The sequence below is a fragment of the Pyrenophora tritici-repentis genome, chromosome 1 (genome assembly GCF_003171515.1).
Source record: "Pyrenophora tritici-repentis strain M4 chromosome 1, whole genome shotgun sequence".
In the NCBI taxonomy this organism is placed as follows: Eukaryota; Fungi; Ascomycota; class Dothideomycetes; order Pleosporales; family Pleosporaceae; genus Pyrenophora; species Pyrenophora tritici-repentis.
In genome coordinates, this window is record NC_089390.1 from 6150786 (window position 1) to 6173101 (window position 22316).

Below are 22316 nucleotides of genomic sequence, written 5' to 3' on the forward strand. Positions count from 1 at the left end.
GTTTTGGGTGTGTGTTCTTGTGGGACGTCGAGAAGTCTTCGCGAAGAAACTCGAGTCAGCTCTATAGATAACCGAGCGCGTTCGTGTGGAGGGATAAGCGGTCGACGTTCACGACAGTAGATTGCAGTATCTGCGCACGTATCCGATAAGACGATCGCGGGGTTATGTTATAGTATGCGGTAGATGATTGACGAGGCGAATAACCTTCACCGCAAGTTAGTTGTTTGCTTCCCAGAGGTGAGATCGGTCAACTGCAGCGGGGCTAACGAGACGCGGGCAGACACGTATGCAAACAATAGTAATTTAGACAGCACTTTGGGAGTCGCTGCGTGAAAAGCGTGGTAACAGGGTTGAGGCAAGGCTATACACGGAAAGAGGAGGAGACAGTGGTAGTAGTGAGGAACGAGGAAATCAAGGTACGGTGGGGGTCGCAGAAGTGAGAATGGGAGACTAACTGAAGTGGTTCCTAATTGGACAGGCGACAAAAGGCTCAATGCGCGGTCGAAAGCTGCTGGATGAATTTGAACGCTGCAAACAATGCTGGGGATTCAAAAAGCTAATCGTTACGTCGTTGCAGTCGTGAGGGAGGGGATAGCTGGGGGTAGGCAATGCTTTTGGCGGTTGGCTGCAAAACACGCAAAAAGACGAATTGACGAAAGCCGGCCTGGAAGAATAGCTAGAGGGTGTCTCTAAGGCGTATAGCAGGGGCTTGGGGAGGTCGGGGTGCAGTGTCGTCGTAAATGGTCGTAACGTCGTCGCGCTTCGTTAATGCGGGCCGAGCTGTAGGGATACTGATAGCCGCTGCACCTGCAATAAAAGACTAGGTGCACAACGCGTTAGTACTCGCTTTGTATACAAAAGAAGAGTGCAAAGCGGCGCTGGCTGAGGCAACATGAGTCGGGAAATCAGAGGTAAACAAAAGAACCAGAGGCGGCTTCTCGCAGCCTACGGTGGGGAGGCGGAGGTTTAGAGGCGGAGAGGTGGTTGGGATGTGACATTGATGCTAGCGCTGGACCAACCAGACAAGGCGACAAACAAGCGAGGACACAGGCGGCGACTCGTCCGGCTGGCAGTGCTCGAGACCAAAGAATGGAAACCAGAACCAGAAAGCAGATGAAAAGATGGGGTAGCGAGGCGGGCCTTCCTACTCACCAAACAGGTACCGAACGAGCGAACAAGCGACGGCGAAGAGGGCGCGACAACAACGACAGCAACAGCGACAGCGACAGCGACAACGACAAGGACGGTGGAGGGTAATGCTGCGTGTGGAGAAGGAAGTCGTTCTCGTCGGCAATGCTGCAGGATTCTCTGCAGCGCTCGACAGCAGGCAGGCCGCAGCTAAGAGGGCTGACCGAGCCAGGCGAGCAACGCACGCCCCGCCCCGCAGTCTGATCCAAGTGGCCGCTTCTTTGCAGCGACGGCGTGTCCAATGCTTCTACACTGTCAGTGCGCCGTGGGCGTCGCTGGCAAGTTGTTCCGTGGGAGCGCGAGACGAGCTGTAGCTGCGCGGACGGGCCGACGCGAATTTGCAGGAGCGGCTCAAGAGCTGGCGATGCGGTAGAGATGAAGCCGCAGCAGCGCCTGAAGCCAGAGACGGGTGCGTGCAAGATGCAGGCTCTGTGCTGTACCTAGAGACGGGTGGTGGAGATCTTCTGGGGACTCAGCAGCAGCACACACACGAGCCGCCGCGAGCACACAATCTAAATTCGCATCGGGCTTGGTGGGGAGGGAGCGTGAGCGCACCATGGGCATGGGGGTGGCCCGGCTTGCACACGCAGCCTGGGCCCGCGAGCTGCAATCCCGTGAAAGGCAGGCCGTTTCGCTCGAGACGCACAGGCTCCGCCATGCAGCATGCTGACTGGGCTGATCCGCCGACGATGCGGTTGACAAGGGCGCTGCATGGACACTGTGCTGGCAGGGACAGGGTAAGGAGAAGGCTACCGCGACGACTGCTCAGTGTATGTACGCTATGCACGCAAGCGAGCGTAGGACTCTGCTACCGCTACCAGCCACCACCCTGACGAGCGAAACCACGCCGGGCACGACAGCACCGAGGCACAGCAGATAACTTGCCTGACGAGTTTGCTGCCACCAGGGGGGAGGGGGGGCCGTATGTACAGTACGCAGGGCGCGGACCGAGTGCTCTTCTCCATACCGGGCCTGCTAACGTCTGGCCTTCCTCTGCCTGCCTGTCTGCGCGTCACCTTCTGCCCTCTTCCCCTCTTCTCTTTCTATTCTGGCACTGAGCCGGCCAGGGTGGTGGGCTCCTCCTCCCGGGTCAGACTAGCGGGCGCCTACCTACTTTTTTTTACCACACAAATGTGCCGCGTCCTGAGGCATCGGCTGGCTTCCCGATGGGGATAAGACGGCTGAATAGACGGGGCCAGTCAGCGCAGCCGGAGATATTTGCTGCGCATTGCGGACAGACTCTGTGGCCTCTGTGTGGATTGATAGGGAACAGGCGCAAGGGCTTGCAGGCTTTGACTAAGCTGCGCCGGAACACGTCTGATCCCAACAAGCGATCGCAAAGGCGCTGGTCCAACGTCTGGGTCCATTCGTACGGACAAGTCGGATTGCGGTGCTGAGTGGACCGGCAGGCGCGATGATGTGCGCTGCTGCGAGTCAGAGCGGGACGCTTCGCAATGGCTTTGAGACGAAAAAGCAGACAGACACAATGTAGCACTTGGCAATGCCAGATAGCCACGCTGATTCTGAAACAGACCAACTGCCGCGGCACGCCTGTCTTTGCTGCTGATGGTCGTCATCTTTGCCGCTTTCACAACGGGACAGGTTACTTTGGGCCATGATGCGCGAAAGCGAGTAAGAGTATACCCTGAGGCCATTTCTTCTTCTACCGATAACGATACATCTCCTACACTACATACACTATGTACACTAGGCGGATCGGTTTCCCTGCTCAGGCTAAATGCGTGCCCTCGCTCCAACTGTCGCAGGGATCCATGTGCCTAAGAGCGAGCGGGACAGACGGACGGTAGGCCGTGCAAGTGCAAAGCCAGCCCTCTGCCCCCATACCCATACTGTACTGGGCGCTGGGTCAGGCGACGTCTGATTGGGCGGGTAGTCGACGACGTTGCTACCACACACGCTCAATATGCAAGACATGAAAGCGAGCATGTGAAGCATGTGACGCAGGTGCAACGTGGAGACTCGAGAGAGTCCGGCCGCCCATGACGAGCCACACACACCAACAGCTGAAGGCCTTCCACGGTGCACGTCGATTGACAAACGTGCCGACGGTAACACGGCCTTGACGGTCAATGTGGACGCCGCAAACTTTGATAGGACGTCCGCTAGTTGCGGTGAAGAGATGCGCTGGCGACGCTAGCCCGAGCCGGCTCCGCCAAGTCCTGGTCACGCTTTCTGACTTTGCCCGCAACCGCCACCCGCAACACGCACGCAGAAGTGCGACTCCAGATTCCCTCGTCGTGTCTCGCCCTCGGAATCGCACCTCCCAGCGGCTTGGACGGGGCGTAGTGTGGTACTACAAAGGCATTCCTTTCGGCTTGCTGAAACATGCGCAGTACCGCCACGCGCCGACGACCTTTGACTGCGCCCGCCCTTGGGGAGATGTGAGCATCACGGGACTCGTAGCACGGCGCACGGGAGAGTCCGCCTCCATCCCTGTACCAGGCCATGCGAACGGTGACAGCCTCGACGCTGGCACAAAAGCAAGCCAGCCACTTGACAGTTGGCACCTCTCCAGGTCAGCTTATCGCCGCTGGCGCCAAACCAAGTGTTCGCATCCATTGCCTCCCCTGCTAGCCGCGGAGTGTACCATTGTGCTCTCACAACCAATCCTGCCTCTACGTTATCTTGCAGCATGTGTCGGGAAACTCTGGTCGCGATGCGGCCAACTTGAGCGCACCTGTACCACGACTGACGGCATCAGATGAGGGTCGTCGGAGCAAAACGCATCATCAGTCCCTGCTAGCCGAGCATGGACAGACCATGCCAGGAACTCGATTACAGTCCGGTAGGACAGGTCGCTAGCGTATCAATATTAACTACACCAGACGCAATAGGTAGGACAGAGGGCTCAAGCGACCCGCGCCGTATTACCATGTGCAAGTCTGCCCTCAACCACCTCTGCCCACTGTCTTCTCACCGAGGCGCAGTCACACCATCGTCGCGTGGACTACCGTGTCTAGCAGATATGCACAGGTGGAAATAAGCGTGCAGTGCAGCGCAGCCGGCGCGATGTGGGAGCGGATCGTGGAGAAAGACCCGCGCCCGTCATGCCTTACTTACTTGCTTGCCCACCACACCAGCCTAGGACTTGAGAAGTGCTAACATCAGCCTTGCTAGAATAGACACGGTTGACCGATCGAAGTGGCTACGCCCAGGTGTGCCGTCATCACCGTCTGTCACCACATGACGATCATTCTATTCTCAAACCCGACGACAGGGTTCAGGGCAAGGGCGACTCCTGTTGTATCAGCCTTTGCTCCTCCTCAAGCATCGTGTTCTCGTGTAGTGGCCACGCAGTGGGGTCTGTGTCCATTCTCGTCCAACTGGCAATAAAGCGCAATCTGGACTCGGTTTCCGTACTGCAAACTCGGCTATTCGTGTTTCCGGTCATCCGACTCTGCCAAACTCGCACCTTGCGTGGACAATTGCCAGTGAAAGAAGAATACGGCCAGCGTCCAGACAACGTCAAAGGCCCATGGCGGAGACGGGCGCCACTCCATCGTCGAAACATCTGCACCAGCGTTCCTGCAGCCTGAGGCTATCCCGCGATGCGTCCCCGCCTGGAGCGCCCATGCTGCCATTGGACGGAAGTGGTATGCAGCAAGCCGCACTTGCATATGCATGTGATATAGGATATCCCTGTCTGGTGTGAGCCATGCCCATGCCCCTCTTTCGTCTAAGATCCGATGATGGCCCGATCGAACTGGTGAGAGCAAAGGTCAGAACAAGTGGTTGCACCGACGCCTTGGCGCCCTCGCCTTCGCTTGATAGCCCAGCGAGCGTACTGTATAGCAATCGTCATTGATATCACGTTGAGCTATCATCCTTTCTGATCACGTCCGTTCTTCGAATTCATATTGATCAGCATCACATCCCCGTTCAAGACTCCAGATAGGCGTTCGGCTACCAATCAAGTCCGGCCACGTCAGGAGCCATTAGAGCCGTTATCGGGGTATCGACGGAGGACGCAAGCCACGACCGCTCCTTGCAGCTCGTGGGGTGTGGATGCAGCCCATGATTGGCAGGTGGGAAGGCTCACCGGTTTTGCTCCACAAGTCTGCGCCCCACTTTCTTGTCATGCTTCGTAGACGACTCGCTTGTTGCAACTTGCAACATTCTCTAGCGTCCTTTTGCGTGCACTCCAGATGCTCTTCGATGTCCTCAACAAACTTCAGCAATAAACAATCCAAGTGAGGGGTTCATTGTATGGTTGAAACCACTACCCGTTTTACCGGCAACTGACATCTTCGCTGCGCCATGAATGCACCCCTCACCGCTCTTCTATACTTGGCCATGCGATTTGGAAAGTAGGGATGAAGCAATTTAAACGCTTGATGACGAGCTGGGATCTAGGTCGCGGCTATGCTCCCCCACTGCGCCGCACCTTCAGTGCTCTCCCATCTTGCCTGTGATACGATCCAAGTGCCGGCAGCAAATGTCAGACTGCTAGGCTTGAGTCAAGCAGTGGCGGGCACGTCTGTCGACTCCCGCTTCAGTGCAGCATCTCATACAGCAGCCAAAGCGCAGGTTGCCATCTCGCAGCAGCAGCAGCAGAGCCGCTTGTCGTTGAGGCGCATGATCCGCACGACATACTTATGTGCGTCATTTGCATGTCTCGGTTGGCCTCCGGGGTACACTGCAGTCTGATGGCGTGGAGTGGCATTGCCGCTATCCACCATAGCTTTTGCCCTATGTGGCTGGGCATTTGCTACTGAATCATAGTACCTCAGCACATTTGTTCTACATCAGTCAAGTCCTCCAGTTCCAAGAGCATGTGTTCTAAGAAGGGTCTCAGCGCAGTTATGCATGGACCGTGATGGATTTGCAGAAGCGCCATCAGCCTGCCGCGACTTCTCCCAGGAAGGCATGGACAGTCAAACCCAGCTGTCCGGACGGATATCGACCCGGCATGCGACTGCGGAAAGCGGCACTATGCAGGTTCACACGACTGGGTGCTCGAACGTCGACAACAACTACGGTCTTCTACAAGCCGACTCATGTTTAGCCAGAAAGCATAATGCCGCTGATTATGGAGCAGGCACGAGACGACGGATGCAAGCGCCATTGCGCTATCTGCTAATGACACTCCATTTACCTGAAATCCTTTCAATGACGCCGGGTTCGCAAAAGAGTCTTCATACCCGGTACATCGGTAACAGGCGGCGGTTGGATAAAGAGCAACCGTCGCTTATGCTATACTGGCAATTTACCTCAGAACAATCAGTGACATAATACTGTACATGTTCCGTCCGAGACTCTTCCCGCCGAACTGCCTATCACGCGATAATCCGCTCGTTATCCGCTTTTCCCTGTGGGTAGCGACTTAGTTTGATTCAAAACATGGGCTAGACTACTATAGCTGGACCGGATTCGTATTCGCAGGCCCAGAAGAAGAGAGAAAGTTCAGTTCAAAGGCCGAGATGGTTTCTGGAGGATTCATTGACCGTGGCTATGCGATCGGACTAGATACCGAATCCAATGCACTATGACGCCCAGACCAGTACTCTACGCATGCATAACTCATGCTAGCCTAAGAGACGCGTCAACCATGGCCCGTACGTAAGATTCTCCGCCTACTCCATCGCTATCCGAAGAAACCGAAGCAAACGTGCTCGACCAGCTATCCTAGAGAATGCTGGGGTGGTTGGGAAGTTCTGGGCTGGCTGATCGTTTACGAAAATCTCTGCATGCATTGCGGGCCGAGAGAAGTTGCGCCTGGGACGTATCGCGGCCAACGGCCATTTAGCGGATTTAGTGAAGTCATGTCATCCTGTCTTTGACTGCTGAGTGGCTGCGTTCGCAGTATGCGAACCATGGTTGCAAACACCATAGCACCGTGCTAAACGTAGTATACCTCCAAAAGCGTATCACGTCTTCATATCGGGATACGACGCCACCACCAAATCTACGCCTGTGTATCCGGACCCCGCATTGAACACGACGGTCGTCGGCTGTTGACGGCCGGCGCTCGCTCAGCCTACGAATAGTACTCCGGCAAAGGTAGTAGTACTTCTGCATGCAGTTCGGTCCCAGTCTTCGTTGTTGACCTCACCAAGGTTCAGCACATTGACATCAAAAGTATCGTCAGTGGGATCTCCGCTTCCTCTTTGTGTGGTCGATCACACACCAGTCAAACTCAACCTTGTTCCTTGCTCCTTGCTCATCTTTCCAGGTATCATGGCGACATCATCATCCCCATGGCCGGCTTCCCTCCCGGATTCACTCCGAATCACTAGGCCCCCTGGTTCCCATCCCATGAAACAAGCCGAGCTAGACCCTGAAACACAAATGTCTCTATCCAAGGTAGAGCCCACATTTCTATCATCTGCAATCTTCTGCGAACACATGTTGTAGATGAAACACTCTGCGTCGCAACTCCACGATGTTGTATGAAACCCGGGCAGGACGTATCCATCTGTCGAGTAATTGACGTGCGTCGCGGGCCGTCTCTGCAAGTCTTGACACGTTCGGTATGTGTGACCCTGCATTGCAGAGAGGCGTGCTGCGTGCGTGCTGCGTGCGTGCATGCGCATGCTGGAAGCTCGTTTTGTCTCAGATGCTGCGGGGATTCGGACAGACTCGCATGTAGAAACTGGCCATATCACGTGCCCCTCGTCTACCTATCAAACACCTAGTGAAGCAATGCGCCTGGCAAGCTCATGACTCTCGTTAGCTCTGTCGTCGTTTGGGGAAGGGAGGCCGGTCAAATCATAGATCTGATGACTGTCAGTCAGATGGCACACGAGTCAGCTGAGTGTGGGCAATGTACAACATCACATCATCTCTATCAGCAGCATACGTATCATCGCGAATACTGAGAAGCATTAGAAAGCAATGCCGTATGATTTCCGGCCTGTAGTTTGCTTTGCTTGAGCTTGCGGGGTTCGCAGCTTTGTTCAAGATGTGTCTTCTCAAGTGAGCATGCTGACTGTGTAGCCCCGCCATGATTTGCAATGAGGGCATGGCAACGTATCCCGTATTACTTACTTCGTTTGTGTGCATGTAATTGAGCTCGAATTATACTACAATGGCCATCGTACTCATCATATCCCTCATCTCCATACCCTTCCTCGTCATACAGCCCCTATTCAAACTCTTCTGCAACTACACTACTGCACAGAAGTCGGGCTTACGCATCATAGTCAGCCCCTTCCCCCCATTTTCCTTCCAGTGGCAACTAGCTGCCCACTTGTTCAGGCCGCTGCTACAGCAGTGGCAATGGTTTAGAGCTATTGATTGGACATGCTGCTGGCACGATAACGACGCTTTGCACCAAGAGCTGGGTCTTTGCTTTATCGTTGTGTCTCCGGGACATAATGTGCTGTGCACGAGTGACCCGCGGTCAATCGATCATGTACTTAAGAAGTGGAGGGATTTTGTGAAGCCCGATAACGTTAATGGTGAGTATGCTCCAATGGGCGGTTCAGCATTTGCAAGATCTGATTGCGAAGTGCAGAGATATTGGGTACTTTCGGCCAAAATGTCGACACGGTACGTAACCAGAAGTCTAGACAGCACAGTTTATTCTTTATATTTGCTTCGTTTAAATTTATTAATGCGCAATCTGACACTTGCAGTCAAATGGTGATGATTGGATTCGCCATCGAAAGCTCACGGCACCTTGCTTCAATGAGCGCGCTTCTGCCACAGTATGGAGGGAAGCATTGCAACAATCGAATGCCATGCTAGATCAATGGCTCTTATCAGCGGGTGAGAAACAAAACAGTATGATCCAGGATACCAGCACCCTAGCGTTGAATGTCATATCTTCGGTCGCATTCGAGAATAACGAGGTCAACAAACCCACCTCAGGCCACACCCTATCTCTCCGAGATGCTCTAGTAACGGTCATGAGTACCTCAATCTCACCAGCGATGGAAGGCATCATACCATTGCTCAGGCTTCCTCCACTAGAGACATTCCTCCCCAAAAGTGTCAAACAACTACTAGTAGCCATGACGGAATTCAGACAGTACATGGACGAGATCGTTGCAAAGGAGAAAAAGAGACCACGTACTGAGGGTACAAAGGGTCCGAATCTGATCAGCTCACTCGTCAACGCCAATGATGAAGTAAAGACTGAAGCTGGGAAGCCGAAGAGCCGTCTTTCAAACGGAGAGCTTAGAGGAAACATCTTCATCTTCACAGTTGGTGGACTTGAATCAACGTCTAATACCCTTTCATATGCGCTGGCCCTGCTGGCTGTACATCCGGAAGTTCAGACATGGCTTGTGGAAGAGCTGGATGAAGTTGTCAAGGATTGCCCGGACGGAGATATGGACTATGCGACAGCGTTCCCACGCCTGAAAAGAACAATGGCTGTTATGGTACGTACTTGATCGTTCCAGCAGTGATAATTCAAGCGTATGCTGTCTTGCGAGGTGTATAATACTAACAGTGGGCCGCAAGTATGAAACACTTCGCCTCTACGGCCCTTCCCCACCTATACCGCGATCGCCCTTTCCCGAAAACTCCAACCAAGTGATCCCTGTATCGGTTCCAAAGTCCGAAGGGAGTACCACACACTTCACACTTCCACCAAATACTCAGCTCATGCTAAATTCTTGGGCTTCGCACACCTCCCCTGCACACTTCTGCGATCCTCTTGTCTGGGACCCCAAACGCTGGATCCAAACTCATGGTGTAAACTCCAATGGACCTGTCTCTGCCGCTGGCCTTACAGCGGAGGAATTGAAGCACCCTGGTAGTGGTAGTGGATTTTTCGCTTGGGGCACTGGACCTAGGGTGTGTCCTGGCATGAAGTTTAGTCAGGTGGAGTTTTGCGGGGCTCTGAGCAGCGTGCTGCGGAGGGTCAGAGTGGAAGCTGTTGGACAAGGAGGGAAGGATAACATCATGAGCGTCTTGAGAGACTCGCATGCGGAGCCGCTGTTGTTGCACGTAAGACAGCCAGAGAAGTTGGAGTTGAGAATCTTGCAGCGCTGAGACTTCAGCTAATGCACTGACTCTGAGGCATCTAAGCCTCATCGACACAGCCACAACGCATTGCTGCATTTTATCGAGATTGATTGACCATGATTATGCAGTATCAGGCATATCCCTGTATGAGAATCAAGACGGACTTTATTGTCAAGTTCGGCGTCAGGCTTTTGGGTGGTACCGCATCATCATTGCCGCACAAGGCTAGGTAGCTACTCCCCCACGTTCGTCACATCAGGCGACTGCACACATGTACACACAACCCCTTTCCAAATCGACGTCTGTTCTTTTCTTCATAGCTACTCAGCCACGTATCTGCCCAGGTAGAGTTCCGCCGCATGATGCCACCTGTGGGTCTGCAGCTATCAATGTGTGTTCCCATTGGTCGTCGACTCCACGCAAGAGGCCGCTAACCAGATCAGCCTCACTACACATGCAACGACCAGCCTAGGCCAACACCACAACTTCTGAAATCGGGTACTTAAGTTCCCAAGGTCGTCCATATTTGCACCAAATCACTCACGAAACACTTAAATTTGTGAAATTCTGCCTTGAAAATGACGTCTAGCCTTGCAACTCCGCCCTCCAATCTCCAACTGCAAAGCCCTCTCTTTGGTATACTACCTGGAGAGATCCGCAACAACATCTTCGAGCTGGCCCTCATGCAAGATGAAGACGAAGAAGAGGCATACCCAGAAGATTCATACTGGTATAGACCGGGCTTCTCAGGGCCACTCAAGGGTAGCAGTGCGCTTCTGCGCACATGCAGAATGGCGTATAGAGAAGGACAGAAAGTATTCTTGAGGGAGCTGGAAACTGCTTTTTGGTTCGGTATGTTGCTTTGAACCTTGGCGTCGCAGCGGATGCTAACATGCATGTTTTAGACCGAGGACCAGAAGGCCGTTCGGGCAACAGCGCATGCGAAAACTTCTTCTGGGATCTCACACCACAAGCCTCCCAAGCGCTTCAGAAGGTCCGCTTCTTCACGCAAATGTATTGGCTCGAAAATGGCCACAACACGTACTATCTTTTCTCGTTACCGCAATTCCGCCCTACTCAACTCACGATCACGATTCGATACTCTGATTGGTAGCATTGGGAGCACGACTACCCGCTTCGAATGGGAGAGCACTGGCTACAATTCTTCATGGGCAGCCCAGGGCTGCGCGTACTTCAAGTTGAGTATGAGACTCTCAGTCGGAAGAAAGAGGAGATGATGCGCATCGTTCAACGAAACAAGAAGTGGAAGCTTCCTGTGCGAAGGGAAGCTGAGTCGTACCAAGAAGCCGACATGGAGGGTCATCTGAGCGCAGAGGGCACTGAGCTGAAGGAGTGGACGTGGAAGGGCACGAGCAAGCTAGGTGGGGAAAAATGGGCTCCTCATGGAACCGCTGACAAGTTGGAATATGTTGTAGTGACGGACACCTGGAGGTTTGTTGATACTCCACTCAGCGCTGAAGAAATGCGCGGACGTGATGATGCTAGGATGAAGACGGCCCCAGCGACGAGGGAAATCGCGAAAGAAAGGCTTCGGAGTATGTTTCGCCGGGATGATAGGCTGGATCTGATGTGGACCTCACCAGCTGTTGAGCTTTGAGAGCTCTCTGCACGTATGAATAAGTGAGCTTTCTTCAAACTCAAACACAGACTCAAAGACTCAGATTGGTATGGTAATAAGCGCATATTCGATACTCTGAACCCACTCAATATGTCAAGCTCCGTAGCCAAAGGCTCATGGGCTACCTTACTCTCAATTGTGTCGCGACACCTCATTCTGGTGTGCGAGCCATTATGATGATGACGTAGCCTCCCCACCGACCTGGCCTTTCACGGCAACGCTCAACGATGTTGAAATGATAGGTTGGGGGTGAGTAAGAAATCCGAGAAGAGAAGAAAGAATGCTTGAAGATCTAAGATCTGAGGTGCGTCTCTTGCAGCGAGCTTGGCAACATCGAAGCGAGTGAAGGTAAAGTCACATGAGAGCGTGTTGACGGCCTTGCCTAGTCGAGACTAGAGCTTAATCGTCATTGCCTAACACGCAGCGACTCCCACACTGTTTGTTTACTTCAACCGACACACCTGCAAAGTCCTCACACACTCACCGACATGGCGGAGCTTTTGTCTCTACCGGACGAACTCTTGCTTGCAATTGCCAACGAGATGCAAGGCGACATAAGAAACGCCTACCGCAGTCTAAGATCTCTGGCGCTGTCTTGCCGACGACTGCGACCTATCGCGCAGGAGGTCCTCTATATGGACGTCGCTATCTGCAGAACCCAGTCATTACGAGGCCCAAATAGTCTCACATGCCTCGTACAAACCCTTGTACAGCGGCCAGGTCTTGCGGTGAAAGTCAACAAGCTCAATCTAAGGATCATCGGCAATCCCATTATGCACTCGAAGGATTGTTTGGAGCTGATGTATACTGAATATGAAGGTTGCACTTGTGGTTTCAAACCAGTTCTCTCTCTCTGTATCGAAACCATCGGTAATATCAGGGCAAACAATGGCTCCCGTCTCTACAACCATGACTGGGCGTCCAATATACAGGCCGGGCTTCAGTTAGCTATGGTCGGCCTCATCCTATGTCTCACGCCGCACCTCGAAAGCCTGACGTTGGATTACCGCAAGCAGAAAATGGAGTCTTCTGGTTTTTACACAAAACCTATCGCATTTGAGCACTTCAGTCTCGATGACCTCTTCGGAAGCGTAACTCAGTCCCCAGCGTTTTCTATCGAGCACATCAAAGGCTTCGCGAAACTTACGCGGCTTATCACCAACACTTGTCCTCCGTCCAAATTGATAAGCCTACCTCAACTGAAAGGGTTGGAAATAGGCCTTCTCAACGACCACTGGAACCAAGATCGAGGCCTCAGACCTTTACTCTCGACCGGCACAGCTCTTTCCATGACGATGACTCACCTGACTGTACGATTGGACAAGCTCGCACTCTACTCCGATCGAGCCATTCTAGTACGTGGCGTCTATCGACGCCTGAATGATATAATCAAGAATCTTACGGTCCTGGAATATCTATTTCTACAATTTGGGTCCGAATGGGGAAAACGATTCGACCCACGCCAGGGCGACTTGTCAGAAGCATCATTTGAGTATGTAACTTCAGAGATAGAGAGCCTCAGTTTGACACATTTAGCTCTGGATGTTGAAGACGTTGGAAAAGCCTGGTTCTACGAGAGCGGCGAGACTCCCTTCGAAGTAATACGACCGATGACCTCACTCAGAAGGTTACCGAAGCTTCGCAGCATCACAGCCCCAGAAGAGGCCTTTTTCTTTCCGGGCGGATTTGAGACGTGCGTTATACCTTCAACCATCGAAAGTATTGGAATAATCAGTGCAACATATGGGACATATCAATTTATCAGATATATCCTAAGCGACCAAGGACAGTGGCCGAGTTTGACGTCAATCAAGTTAGAAACGGGGCAGGACAATCCAGGACTATACAACAACATCCACCCTCAAATGTATGATGAAGACGATGTCTCTGAAGCCTTTTACTATCTCTGCGGCTGCAAGGGCGAGTGCAGGTGCAAGTACGATTCTGATCACGAGTGCGAGTGCGAGTGCGAGTACCACTGCGAGGTCGACTGCGAGAGTGAGGAAGGCTGCGACCATTGTTACCGTATCCATGCGTGGTACTGCGACAATACGCGTTGGAGAGAATTTTTCAAGCAAGATCGTGCGATCTTCCTGGGGTCTAAGAACATCGATGTGTGTATAGAGATTGTACAAGAGAAGCTGGCGTGGAGGGAAGAATGGACTGGTTGAAGCCGGCGGGTATTATCCACTGTCAAGGAGGAGGTCGAGTGTAACAGGTCTATGTTCAAAGTTTGTGTGATGATTCCAACACTATCGGATCATGGCGGCGACGGCGCATACTTTTAAGACTGCCTCGACGATTTCAATCATATGTAACATAGAGTACTCAGTATTGATGTCATACAAATGCGACATACTGTTACAAACGTCTTTGTGGACTTCCTGTGGATTTGAACTGCCTGTACCATCGTCATCGATTTTCTCACAAATACTAGTGACAGAATGTAGTTGACATGAACTACGTCTTGACTTTTTCTGCAACGTTCCGATGTTTATCATATCGGATTGTAGTACTTGAAACTGTTCTTCGGATCCCAATCATTCTTCAGTTTGGTCAACTTCGCAAGCCTGGCATCGTACCCATACAACTCAGCCTTTGGTTCCTCTCCATTGGCATAATTAACATAGCAATGCCGCTTCCCATCGCTCTTATCAAGCCCCGTATATAGCGCATCACGAATTGCGCGCGTGTATGCATACGCGTCTTTATTCGTCTGCTCATCGTCGCCCTTCCACCACAAGACCGGACTTGCAAGGATAGGATTCTCGCGCTCCTCCAGTGCTAGAGCAGTGGATGCTGGATCAACAGCCCTCACACCCTGCATACCGTAATTTTCCAAGAGAATGATGGCGGTGCTGAACCGAGGATCTGCCGTCACGTTTGCGAAAACCGTGAAAGCTTTGCGGAGACCTTCAATGTCCCAGGTAGGCAGTGTGACGCCGGCTCCAGCGATGTTCTCATTCTTTGCGCAGACATGGCTGTCGATGTTGTTTCCAGTTACTGTGTATAGTTCAACATAGTTGACGTTGGTTGAGACTGTGATTGAGATGGGGCCGAGAGCTTTGAAGTAGGCTGCGTATGGCTCTGCTTCTGCTTGTGACCCTTCGTATGCGACGGTGTATGCTACTACGGGCTATTTTGGAATTAGATTTAGGTGCAAATATGAGTGAGGGGCTACCTACATTGACTGGATCAACACCAGGAAGCTTCGCGAACACTCCAGTGAGTGCCAATTTCGCTGGCCGCTTCATTGATGGGCCTTCAAAATCATTGAGAAGACTGAATAGCGACTCAATCTTCTCAGCTGGGTATATCAACGAGTATACTGTCCAGTTAGATGGTATATCATGGGTCTTGACTTCAAGGCTGGTCACGATGCCAAAATTATGACCGGCTCCTTGTAAGGCCCAGAAGAGATCAGCATTCCTCGTGCGAGATGCTTCGACTATTTTGCCACTGGCGATCACTAAGCGTGCGGAGACAAGTCCGTCGAGAGAATAGCCGTATTGGCCTTGTAGCAAGCTGTGGCCACCTCCCAAGAGGGGACCTGCGACAGAAACACATTCTGAAAGTCCGGTGACTGGGACATAGATAATCAGCCTAATTTCAATACGAAAAGTAGTAGAATTTGACTCACCAGCATACTTTCCCTTGGCAAACAGTGCGCGGGTGATCTCGTATTGCAACGTACCGCCCCCAACCATGGCAGTCTTTCCATCTTGGCTCAGTGTCGTAGTATTGAGCTTCCGCATATTGATCTGAATGCCATATGGCAGTTTGTTGAGCGACTTTGTCCATCCATGAGCACCTGAGATAGCCAGGAAAGGAATGTTGAAACGATTAGCCAAGGTGACTGTCGCTTGTACATCGGACTCGGTCGCTACTTGGACAATGACGCTGTAATGAGGAGATACACGCGGTGACGAGGCGCGCAACTGCAATATATCCCATTCGGCTCCTCCCGGGAATGTGATAGTGGCTTCATCGGAAAGTTGAGCGCTCAGTGCGGAGACGGCATGCTTTAGATCCTTTTGCTCGAATGCGGATGAGCAACGGATGATACACAGCAGTCCTGTTACAATGGTACGAACGAGCATGGTGACGGGGCTCTCCAGACGTGTCCAGTATTCAGGATATGGATGATCAGAGAGAAGGATCGCAAAAGATAAGAGAGACCTGACAGGGTGACAAGCTCCTTTTATTGACCAGCTTCACACGATTACATGTCAGGAGTGGCGTGCATCTGCAGTATCTTTCCTGTGCTACACGCATGCACGTCGGCCCCATACATGTATACTTCAGCCGACAGCGTAGAAACATCACTAGTGATCTAGCTTGTTGACTCGGCTGGAAGGTGCAGAGTGGATGGTATGCTTTTTTCGGAATGCCCGGACAGACGTCGGGTCATGTAGTTACAAGCTTTGAATCATAATTTCAAACAAGGCTAGATCATCCGATCGATATTCTCGAATCGTTGAAAGTATAGTTAGTGCTAGTTAGACATTGAATGTATGAGAGGGCATGGCGCCTCCCCATGTCTCGGCCAAGGCGCTACGGGTGGCACACATCCCGCACTTCGGGTACCCGACCCCCGAGTGACTTCTAAGGTTCCTCTGCTATACAAGTAAAAATTCCATCAACAACAACTGCATGTGTCCATCGTCGGGTTAGCGATCGATAACCCATAAGGATACGAACTGATGACCGCTAGCGACGATATAGTATATAGATACACCATTTCCCACACGAGCCGATGTAGTTGTGAGGCACAGCATTTTTAACAACCCCGCCTGAGCACTGGCATGGTCGTTTGCCTTCTGAAGCTGCTATAGAGGTGGAAATACGTCAAAATCCTAACCATGACCGGATCACGGGAATCGTTAACTTAATCTGCCCTCAAAAACGCCTCTACTACTCGTGCAGGGGCTATCATTACCTAGGTAGGCAAAACCCGTTCACAGGAACGTCACCCCGCGCCCGGGTTTGCTCAAGATGCCAGAAATTGTTCCTGAGGCCTGAAATACGACTATGGAATTTCGGAAGTCAATCTTGAAAAGGAAGTGACAGTTGGTGAAACGCGACAGTGTTTCGTATGCGAATTTTGGTGGCGAGCAGTCCAGTGTCGGGTTAGCTTAGACCTCAAGCTCTGGGGATTTGGTAATTTTTTAACTTGCTGGCAGACGGAAAACCAACTGCTTGTTTCTTCCGAGTCGCAGACAATACACAAGAACTATCAATGGACGTGGCCAGCTTTGGCGCCTGGACGACCGCCGATACGAAACCAAGGTATCCAATGAGGATTGTACCAACGTTCACGAAAAACACTGCGGATCAATCCTGCATCGAGCAATTGTTCGGTTGGCTGCGAAAATGCGAAAATGATCATCCAACTTGTCACAGGGCTTCAACAAGCCACCGTGCCTGTGAAATGCCCACTCGCTTGATCGACTTGAACGGCCAACCAAAATTGATAGAGACCGCACACTACGATTTGGAAGAAGAAAATAGCAGAAACGTGACCCTTAGCCACCGATGGACTCAAGGCTGCACTATCAAGCTGCTCCATTCAAATATCGAGGCTTTGAAGCAACATATCGACTCTGCCACTCTGTCCACAGTCTTCCGCGATACATTGTTTATGGCGAAACAGTTCGGTATCTTCTACATTTGAATTGATGCGCTGTGCATTATCCAAGATGATGACGAGGATTGGCGTAAAGAATCATCTTTGATGGGGAAGGTGTACCAAAATGCTTATTGCAACTTTGGAGCTACTGCAGTAGCAAGGGAAGCACACCTGGATCTATCCCAGGCCCTGAGATTCTTTAGGAATCGAGAATTCAAAACCATACCTCATTTTGATAAGCCGAACAACCATCAGCGGTCGTACTACGCCTTTCCGCATTCGCTATGGTCAGCGTAATTTGTTCGACACGAGCCTCTGCTTGGACTTAAGAGTTCAGGGCAAACAAGCATGTTCCAATTCCGTTCCAAAACACTACGAACTTTTTAGTTTGGGATTCAACAACGAAAGGGGACACGAGGAATTGATGTGAGAAGAGTGGTGACACATCGTAAAGGATACGAGTCATCGTGTATACAGCCTCTCCCCTACCAGTAGGTGCCTAGCGCTTTCTAAGAAGGATTTGATCATACCTACCAATCTAAGGTAGGTAAGCTAGATCAACGCTAAGCAGAGATAAGATGAGGCTAAGTAAGGGACAAAAACCTTTAAGCAAGGTATCTAAATACATCTATAAACTGCAGATACGATATTATGACATCGTAAGCTGCATATTCGAAGTTAGCTTACGATATAATAGCACGTGACTTCTGTTACTAGTCTATATATTAAAGGTCCCTTTCCCGCTCTTTACTCCTCTAACAAACCACCTCTACTAGTTATCCGATACATTAATTTAGCTAATTTCCCTTCATTATTGCAGAATTTGCCTAACAACACTCTCTAGTGGATTTCAGCTTCAAAGTCATTGCCTCGTTTCGACGCATACTTCAGTTCAACAAAAATGCAAGTAAAATTAATCTAAGTACCTTCTTACGCCTCTTATAGCCGTACTAGGCGCTCAGCTTATGCTAAAAACTGTCCTCGCTGAGACACCGTTCTCTTATTGCTTTTGCATCGATACTGGCAATAACAATGCAGTCGACGCAGTTGCCACACAAACAGCATGTGATCAAATAGGTCACTCTGATTACTATTCTGGTTCGCAAAAGTGCCAGGCTACGGACACATGGTATTCTCAACAGTTGCTTCGACTGCCTGTGCCGGAAGCACAACAGGCACGCCAGCTGCTTCGACAAGGACACCTCTGCGTTTCACATCGCTTGCGGCGCTTGTTGAAAGTCTTCGGCTCTCGGTCATACGCGATAGCAGATAGGGTGGTGCTGAGGGCATAATTCTTTTAGTAGTGTTGGTATCCTGTGTCGCGCCAGCTGCTGAGATAAGGCCGAAACTCTTAGTAGATTGCTCTTCAAATCATGTGATCAAGGGGTCTTCAGTCTGGTAGTATTGGTATCATTTGTTGCGCCAGCTAGTCATTGTAGGGCCTTGGGGTTAGCAAAAAACGAACATATCTGAATTCGATTACAAACCATTCCGTGTTCCTCATAACTAATAACCTGAGTTACAGATAAGTCACTCCTTAAAGAATCTACGGAACCGCTGTTTCGTCTAATAACGCTTGTTGGGCTATGGAAAACGGGATAAACTCCCATGTTCAATAACTTATTGACGAACCAGACTTATGAGAGTTGGCACTACCTGGTGGAGATATAGGAGGTACGATATGTTATGTTCTAGCGACCAACTCCTAGCTATGTCTTGCCTTACTTATCACTTTAGAGATGTACTCAATGATGAATACCTCGCTGGACTATGATAAAGCGACATGATCTGTGGGCTGCTTCGGTCATAGCCCCTTTATAGTCCTGGGTCGCACATGATTTCCTAGCAACTGATATCACTCCGGCTGGGTCGAAGATACTTTATCAACATGTTATATTGAATGACAAATGTCAAGAAAATTTCATTGTTAATATAGAAAACGACAGTGTTACACTAACTAGCTCAGACCCGATGGGCCAGATCTGAGATGGTTTCACTCAGAATCCGGGTGTTTGCGGCCTAACCTTGGAGTGCAAAGGTGCAAGTCATGAGAAGAAGGACTGGGAATTCAGGAGGCACTCTTCAAATCATATAATCACGGTTATAGTGAAGATGCATACCACTCAAGAAAAGACACATTCTTCTTTGTGTTGTCACATCTGCCCAAAGTAAGAGTGTGGGAATCAAGCAGACTTGTCAACAATCAATCAGATCGGCATGATTGATTCCTATCTAGGTTAAAGGCTGCCTAATGAAGTAATTCTTTAACCCATATAGGAATCAATCATGTCGATCGATTGATTGTTGACAAGTCTGGAATCAAGACAGGGCGGTTTCCCGACAGTACGGGGATTGATACTAGACAGAACCAGACAACTATCGCCGCATGAGGCTCATACGCACTCTGCCCTGACGACCACACCGAATTTGCGGATTTTGAAATTGACAACCTGGATCTTCAAACCATCAAAATTGTGTAGACTGCTTCATGGTACCAGAACTTAACTATACAATACACACTATCCAACAAATTCATCGAACACCAACTTTTCGAGATGACAAAAAGGTCCTGGATTACCCTTTTTTCATCTCAATTCCATTGAAATGCCTTCCTAGAATCAGTTTCCAACGTCTGCTTTTGCGTGCAGGCGTTGTGGCGGGCGCGCTGGCCGCTGCAACTTTGACAGAGTTGTTACCTGGCCTTAGTTGAGAGAAATCTCTGCAAATGGCCCGTGCGCCAACTGATTTTAGATGTTCGATCGAAGGCACCCTCTACGAAACCGACAGAGCAACGGCTCTTCCTTAGGTATATATCTCTATTGCTGCAAAGTAATAGGCCTATATATCTAGATGCTACCTATACCCGAACGCCCTAAACCAACTCGATATACCGACCCCATATACCGAACCGCTCCAGCACCTGCTGTCACCAGCACACTCACGAGCAAAACACCGACCAGGCACTAGATGTATAGATCTATTATCTCTCTTGTAGATCCCTATATACAGACGCCTACACCAAAAGCCCTCTCCACCGAACGACCTAAACCGACTCGATATACCGACCCCATATACCGAACCGCTCTAGCACCTGCTTTCACTAGCACACGCACGAGCAAAACACCGACCAGGCACTAGATGTATAGATCTATTCTCTCTCTTGTAGATCCCTATATACAGACGCCTACACCAAATACCCTCTCCACCGAACGCCCTAAACCGACTCGATATACCGACCCCATATACCGAACCGCTCTAGCACCTGCTTTCACTAGCACACGCACGAGCAAAACATCGACTAGGCAATAGCTGTATAGGTCTATTATTGTTAGGTTATAATAGATTCCTGTATACAGACGCCTACACCAAAACGCCCAAAACATCGACTAGGTAATAGCTGTATAGATCTATTCTGTCTTGTAGATCCCTATATACAGACGCCTACACAAAACAACAGACAGACACTGTATAAAACTACAAACAATATTTCTTTTCGCAAAGAGCTCGCTGTTACATCTCTTTCTGTTCACCACACTGCTCTTTAGCACCCGCGCCAATGGAAGACTAGCTCGGAAATTGGACTACGCAACTATCCTCCAAATTGTACAAGACCTATAGAAACTCCATATTGAACAACATACATAGAACGGCTTAGCCAAAGTCCTACATAGTCACCGACTGATACAGGACTCTAATGGAAATATAATAATAATAATAATAATATCCAACAAATTTCCCAAGCCATCCCTGAATCACCTGTACACACTCCCCAGGCGCTTCTTCAGCTCCAAAATGACCAACACCTCCCCCCAACCCATGACTCTCAATCTCTACACCCTCCCCAATCCATTCTTTCCAAACATCCGGAAAATCAAACCGACTCCCAATCCCCGCCTCACTATACAGCAACAACACTGGTACATCAATCTTACTTCCTTCCTTCTGATCCCTCTCCTCCCTCTCCACATCTGTGGTAGCCCCCTCTCTATAATCTTCGCAACTCGCCTTGAGAGTATGCTCCTGCGCAAAGAAATCCCCATACACCTTCAACGCGTTATCAGCCTTCAAATTGTCAGTCCCAGCAAAGTTTTCCCCAGACCAGCGCAGTATCATTTCCTGGCACCAGTTCGACGGACCAAAAGCGGTGATCATGCGGGTTGCGAGATCGGTGTTTGCGAGAAGGGGCCAGTGGAAGTAGCCTGTTACTTCTTTTGCTGCAGCAGCGGGGGAGGCAAAGTGCTGCCATTGCGTTGAGGTGGGGACCTGGGATATTTAGTTCACGTCTTGTATCTCAGACAACATACATGAAACTGGGCAAACGTACAATGTCGATTAAACAGACACCTAGGATTTGTATCCCACATACACCGCTTACGCTAAGGCGATGGGCTACTCTAGCTCCACGGTCATGTCCGATCAAAACGACCTCCACGTTTCCGGAGTCTTTCCCATCGGCTTTCTGGACTTGTTCTTTCAGAGCTTCGAGTGCTGCGGTACCTACGCTGAGTTTATCGTTCTTTTCGATTGGAGCGCTGGCGCCGTAGCCAGGTAGGTCGGGTACAAATAAGGGAGCGTTGGGTGGTAGAAGGGGGATCACGTGACGCCACCTGATCACTTGGTAAGATATGGAGTCTTTGGTTGGCGATTAGGGGAGGGGTTTACATGTATGCTGACTGTGGGTAGCCATGGATGAGCACGAGGATTGGGTTCTTGCTCGAGGAGGATTCCAAAGAGCGGGTGTAGCAGCATATTTTCCCTTTGGCTGTGATACTTTTTGTTAGACCGAGAGTGTTGAATTTGGCGTTTTGGATGTCGATGGCGGATGTGGATGACATGGCTGTGGTGGGGGTTCTTCAATTTGGGACTTGGTCTTGTGTGTTGAGCTTTTTGTAGGGCACACGAATACAGAGATGATCGAACAGT

The 22316-nt window shown here is 50.7% G+C and overlaps 6 protein-coding genes across 6 annotated transcripts; 4 read left to right on the forward strand and 2 right to left on the reverse strand.

The window, feature by feature from the left end:
- Positions 1-8891: 8891 nt before the first annotated feature.
- PtrM4_024080 (uncharacterized protein) lies at positions 8892-10152 on the forward strand (the record flags this gene model as incomplete). The annotated part of the gene is made up of 2 exons (XM_066103595.1): positions 8892-9536; positions 9619-10152. 2 exons carry the CDS (start codon positions 8892-8894, stop codon positions 10150-10152), a joined length of 1179 nt encoding a protein of 392 aa, XP_065965797.1.
- A 551-nt stretch (positions 10153-10703) lies between these two features.
- PtrM4_024090 (uncharacterized protein) lies at positions 10704-11239 on the forward strand (the record flags this gene model as incomplete). The annotated part of the gene is made up of 2 exons (XM_066103596.1): positions 10704-10977; positions 11031-11239. The coding sequence occupies 2 exons, from the start codon at positions 10704-10706 to the stop codon at positions 11237-11239; spliced, it is 483 nt and encodes a 160-aa protein (XP_065965798.1).
- A 27-nt stretch (positions 11240-11266) lies between these two features.
- PtrM4_024100 (uncharacterized protein) lies at positions 11267-11743 on the forward strand (the record flags this gene model as incomplete). The annotated part of the gene is made up of 1 exon (XM_066103597.1): positions 11267-11743. The coding sequence occupies one exon, from the start codon at positions 11267-11269 to the stop codon at positions 11741-11743; it is 477 nt and encodes a 158-aa protein (XP_065965799.1).
- Positions 11744-12252: 509 nt separating this feature from the next.
- Positions 12253-13313, forward strand: PtrM4_024110 (uncharacterized protein; the record flags this gene model as incomplete). The annotated part of the gene is made up of 2 exons (XM_066103598.1): positions 12253-13256; positions 13301-13313. The coding sequence occupies 2 exons, from the start codon at positions 12253-12255 to the stop codon at positions 13311-13313; spliced, it is 1017 nt and encodes a 338-aa protein (XP_065965800.1).
- A 948-nt stretch (positions 13314-14261) lies between these two features.
- On the reverse strand, positions 14262-15864 carry PtrM4_024120 (GlcD, FAD-FMN-containing dehydrogenase; the record flags this gene model as incomplete). The annotated part of the gene is made up of 3 exons (XM_001932186.2): positions 14262-14900; positions 14950-15347; positions 15405-15864. 3 exons carry the CDS (start codon positions 15862-15864, stop codon positions 14262-14264), a joined length of 1497 nt encoding a protein of 498 aa, XP_001932221.1.
- A 5055-nt stretch (positions 15865-20919) lies between these two features.
- Positions 20920-22228, reverse strand: PtrM4_024130 (MhpC, hydrolase or acyltransferase (alpha-beta hydrolase superfamily); the record flags this gene model as incomplete). Its single annotated transcript, XM_066103599.1, has 4 exons — positions 20920-20927; positions 21326-21656; positions 21718-22000; positions 22056-22228. The coding sequence occupies 4 exons, from the start codon at positions 22226-22228 to the stop codon at positions 20920-20922; spliced, it is 795 nt and encodes a 264-aa protein (XP_065965801.1).
- Positions 22229-22316: the final 88 nt, after the last annotated feature.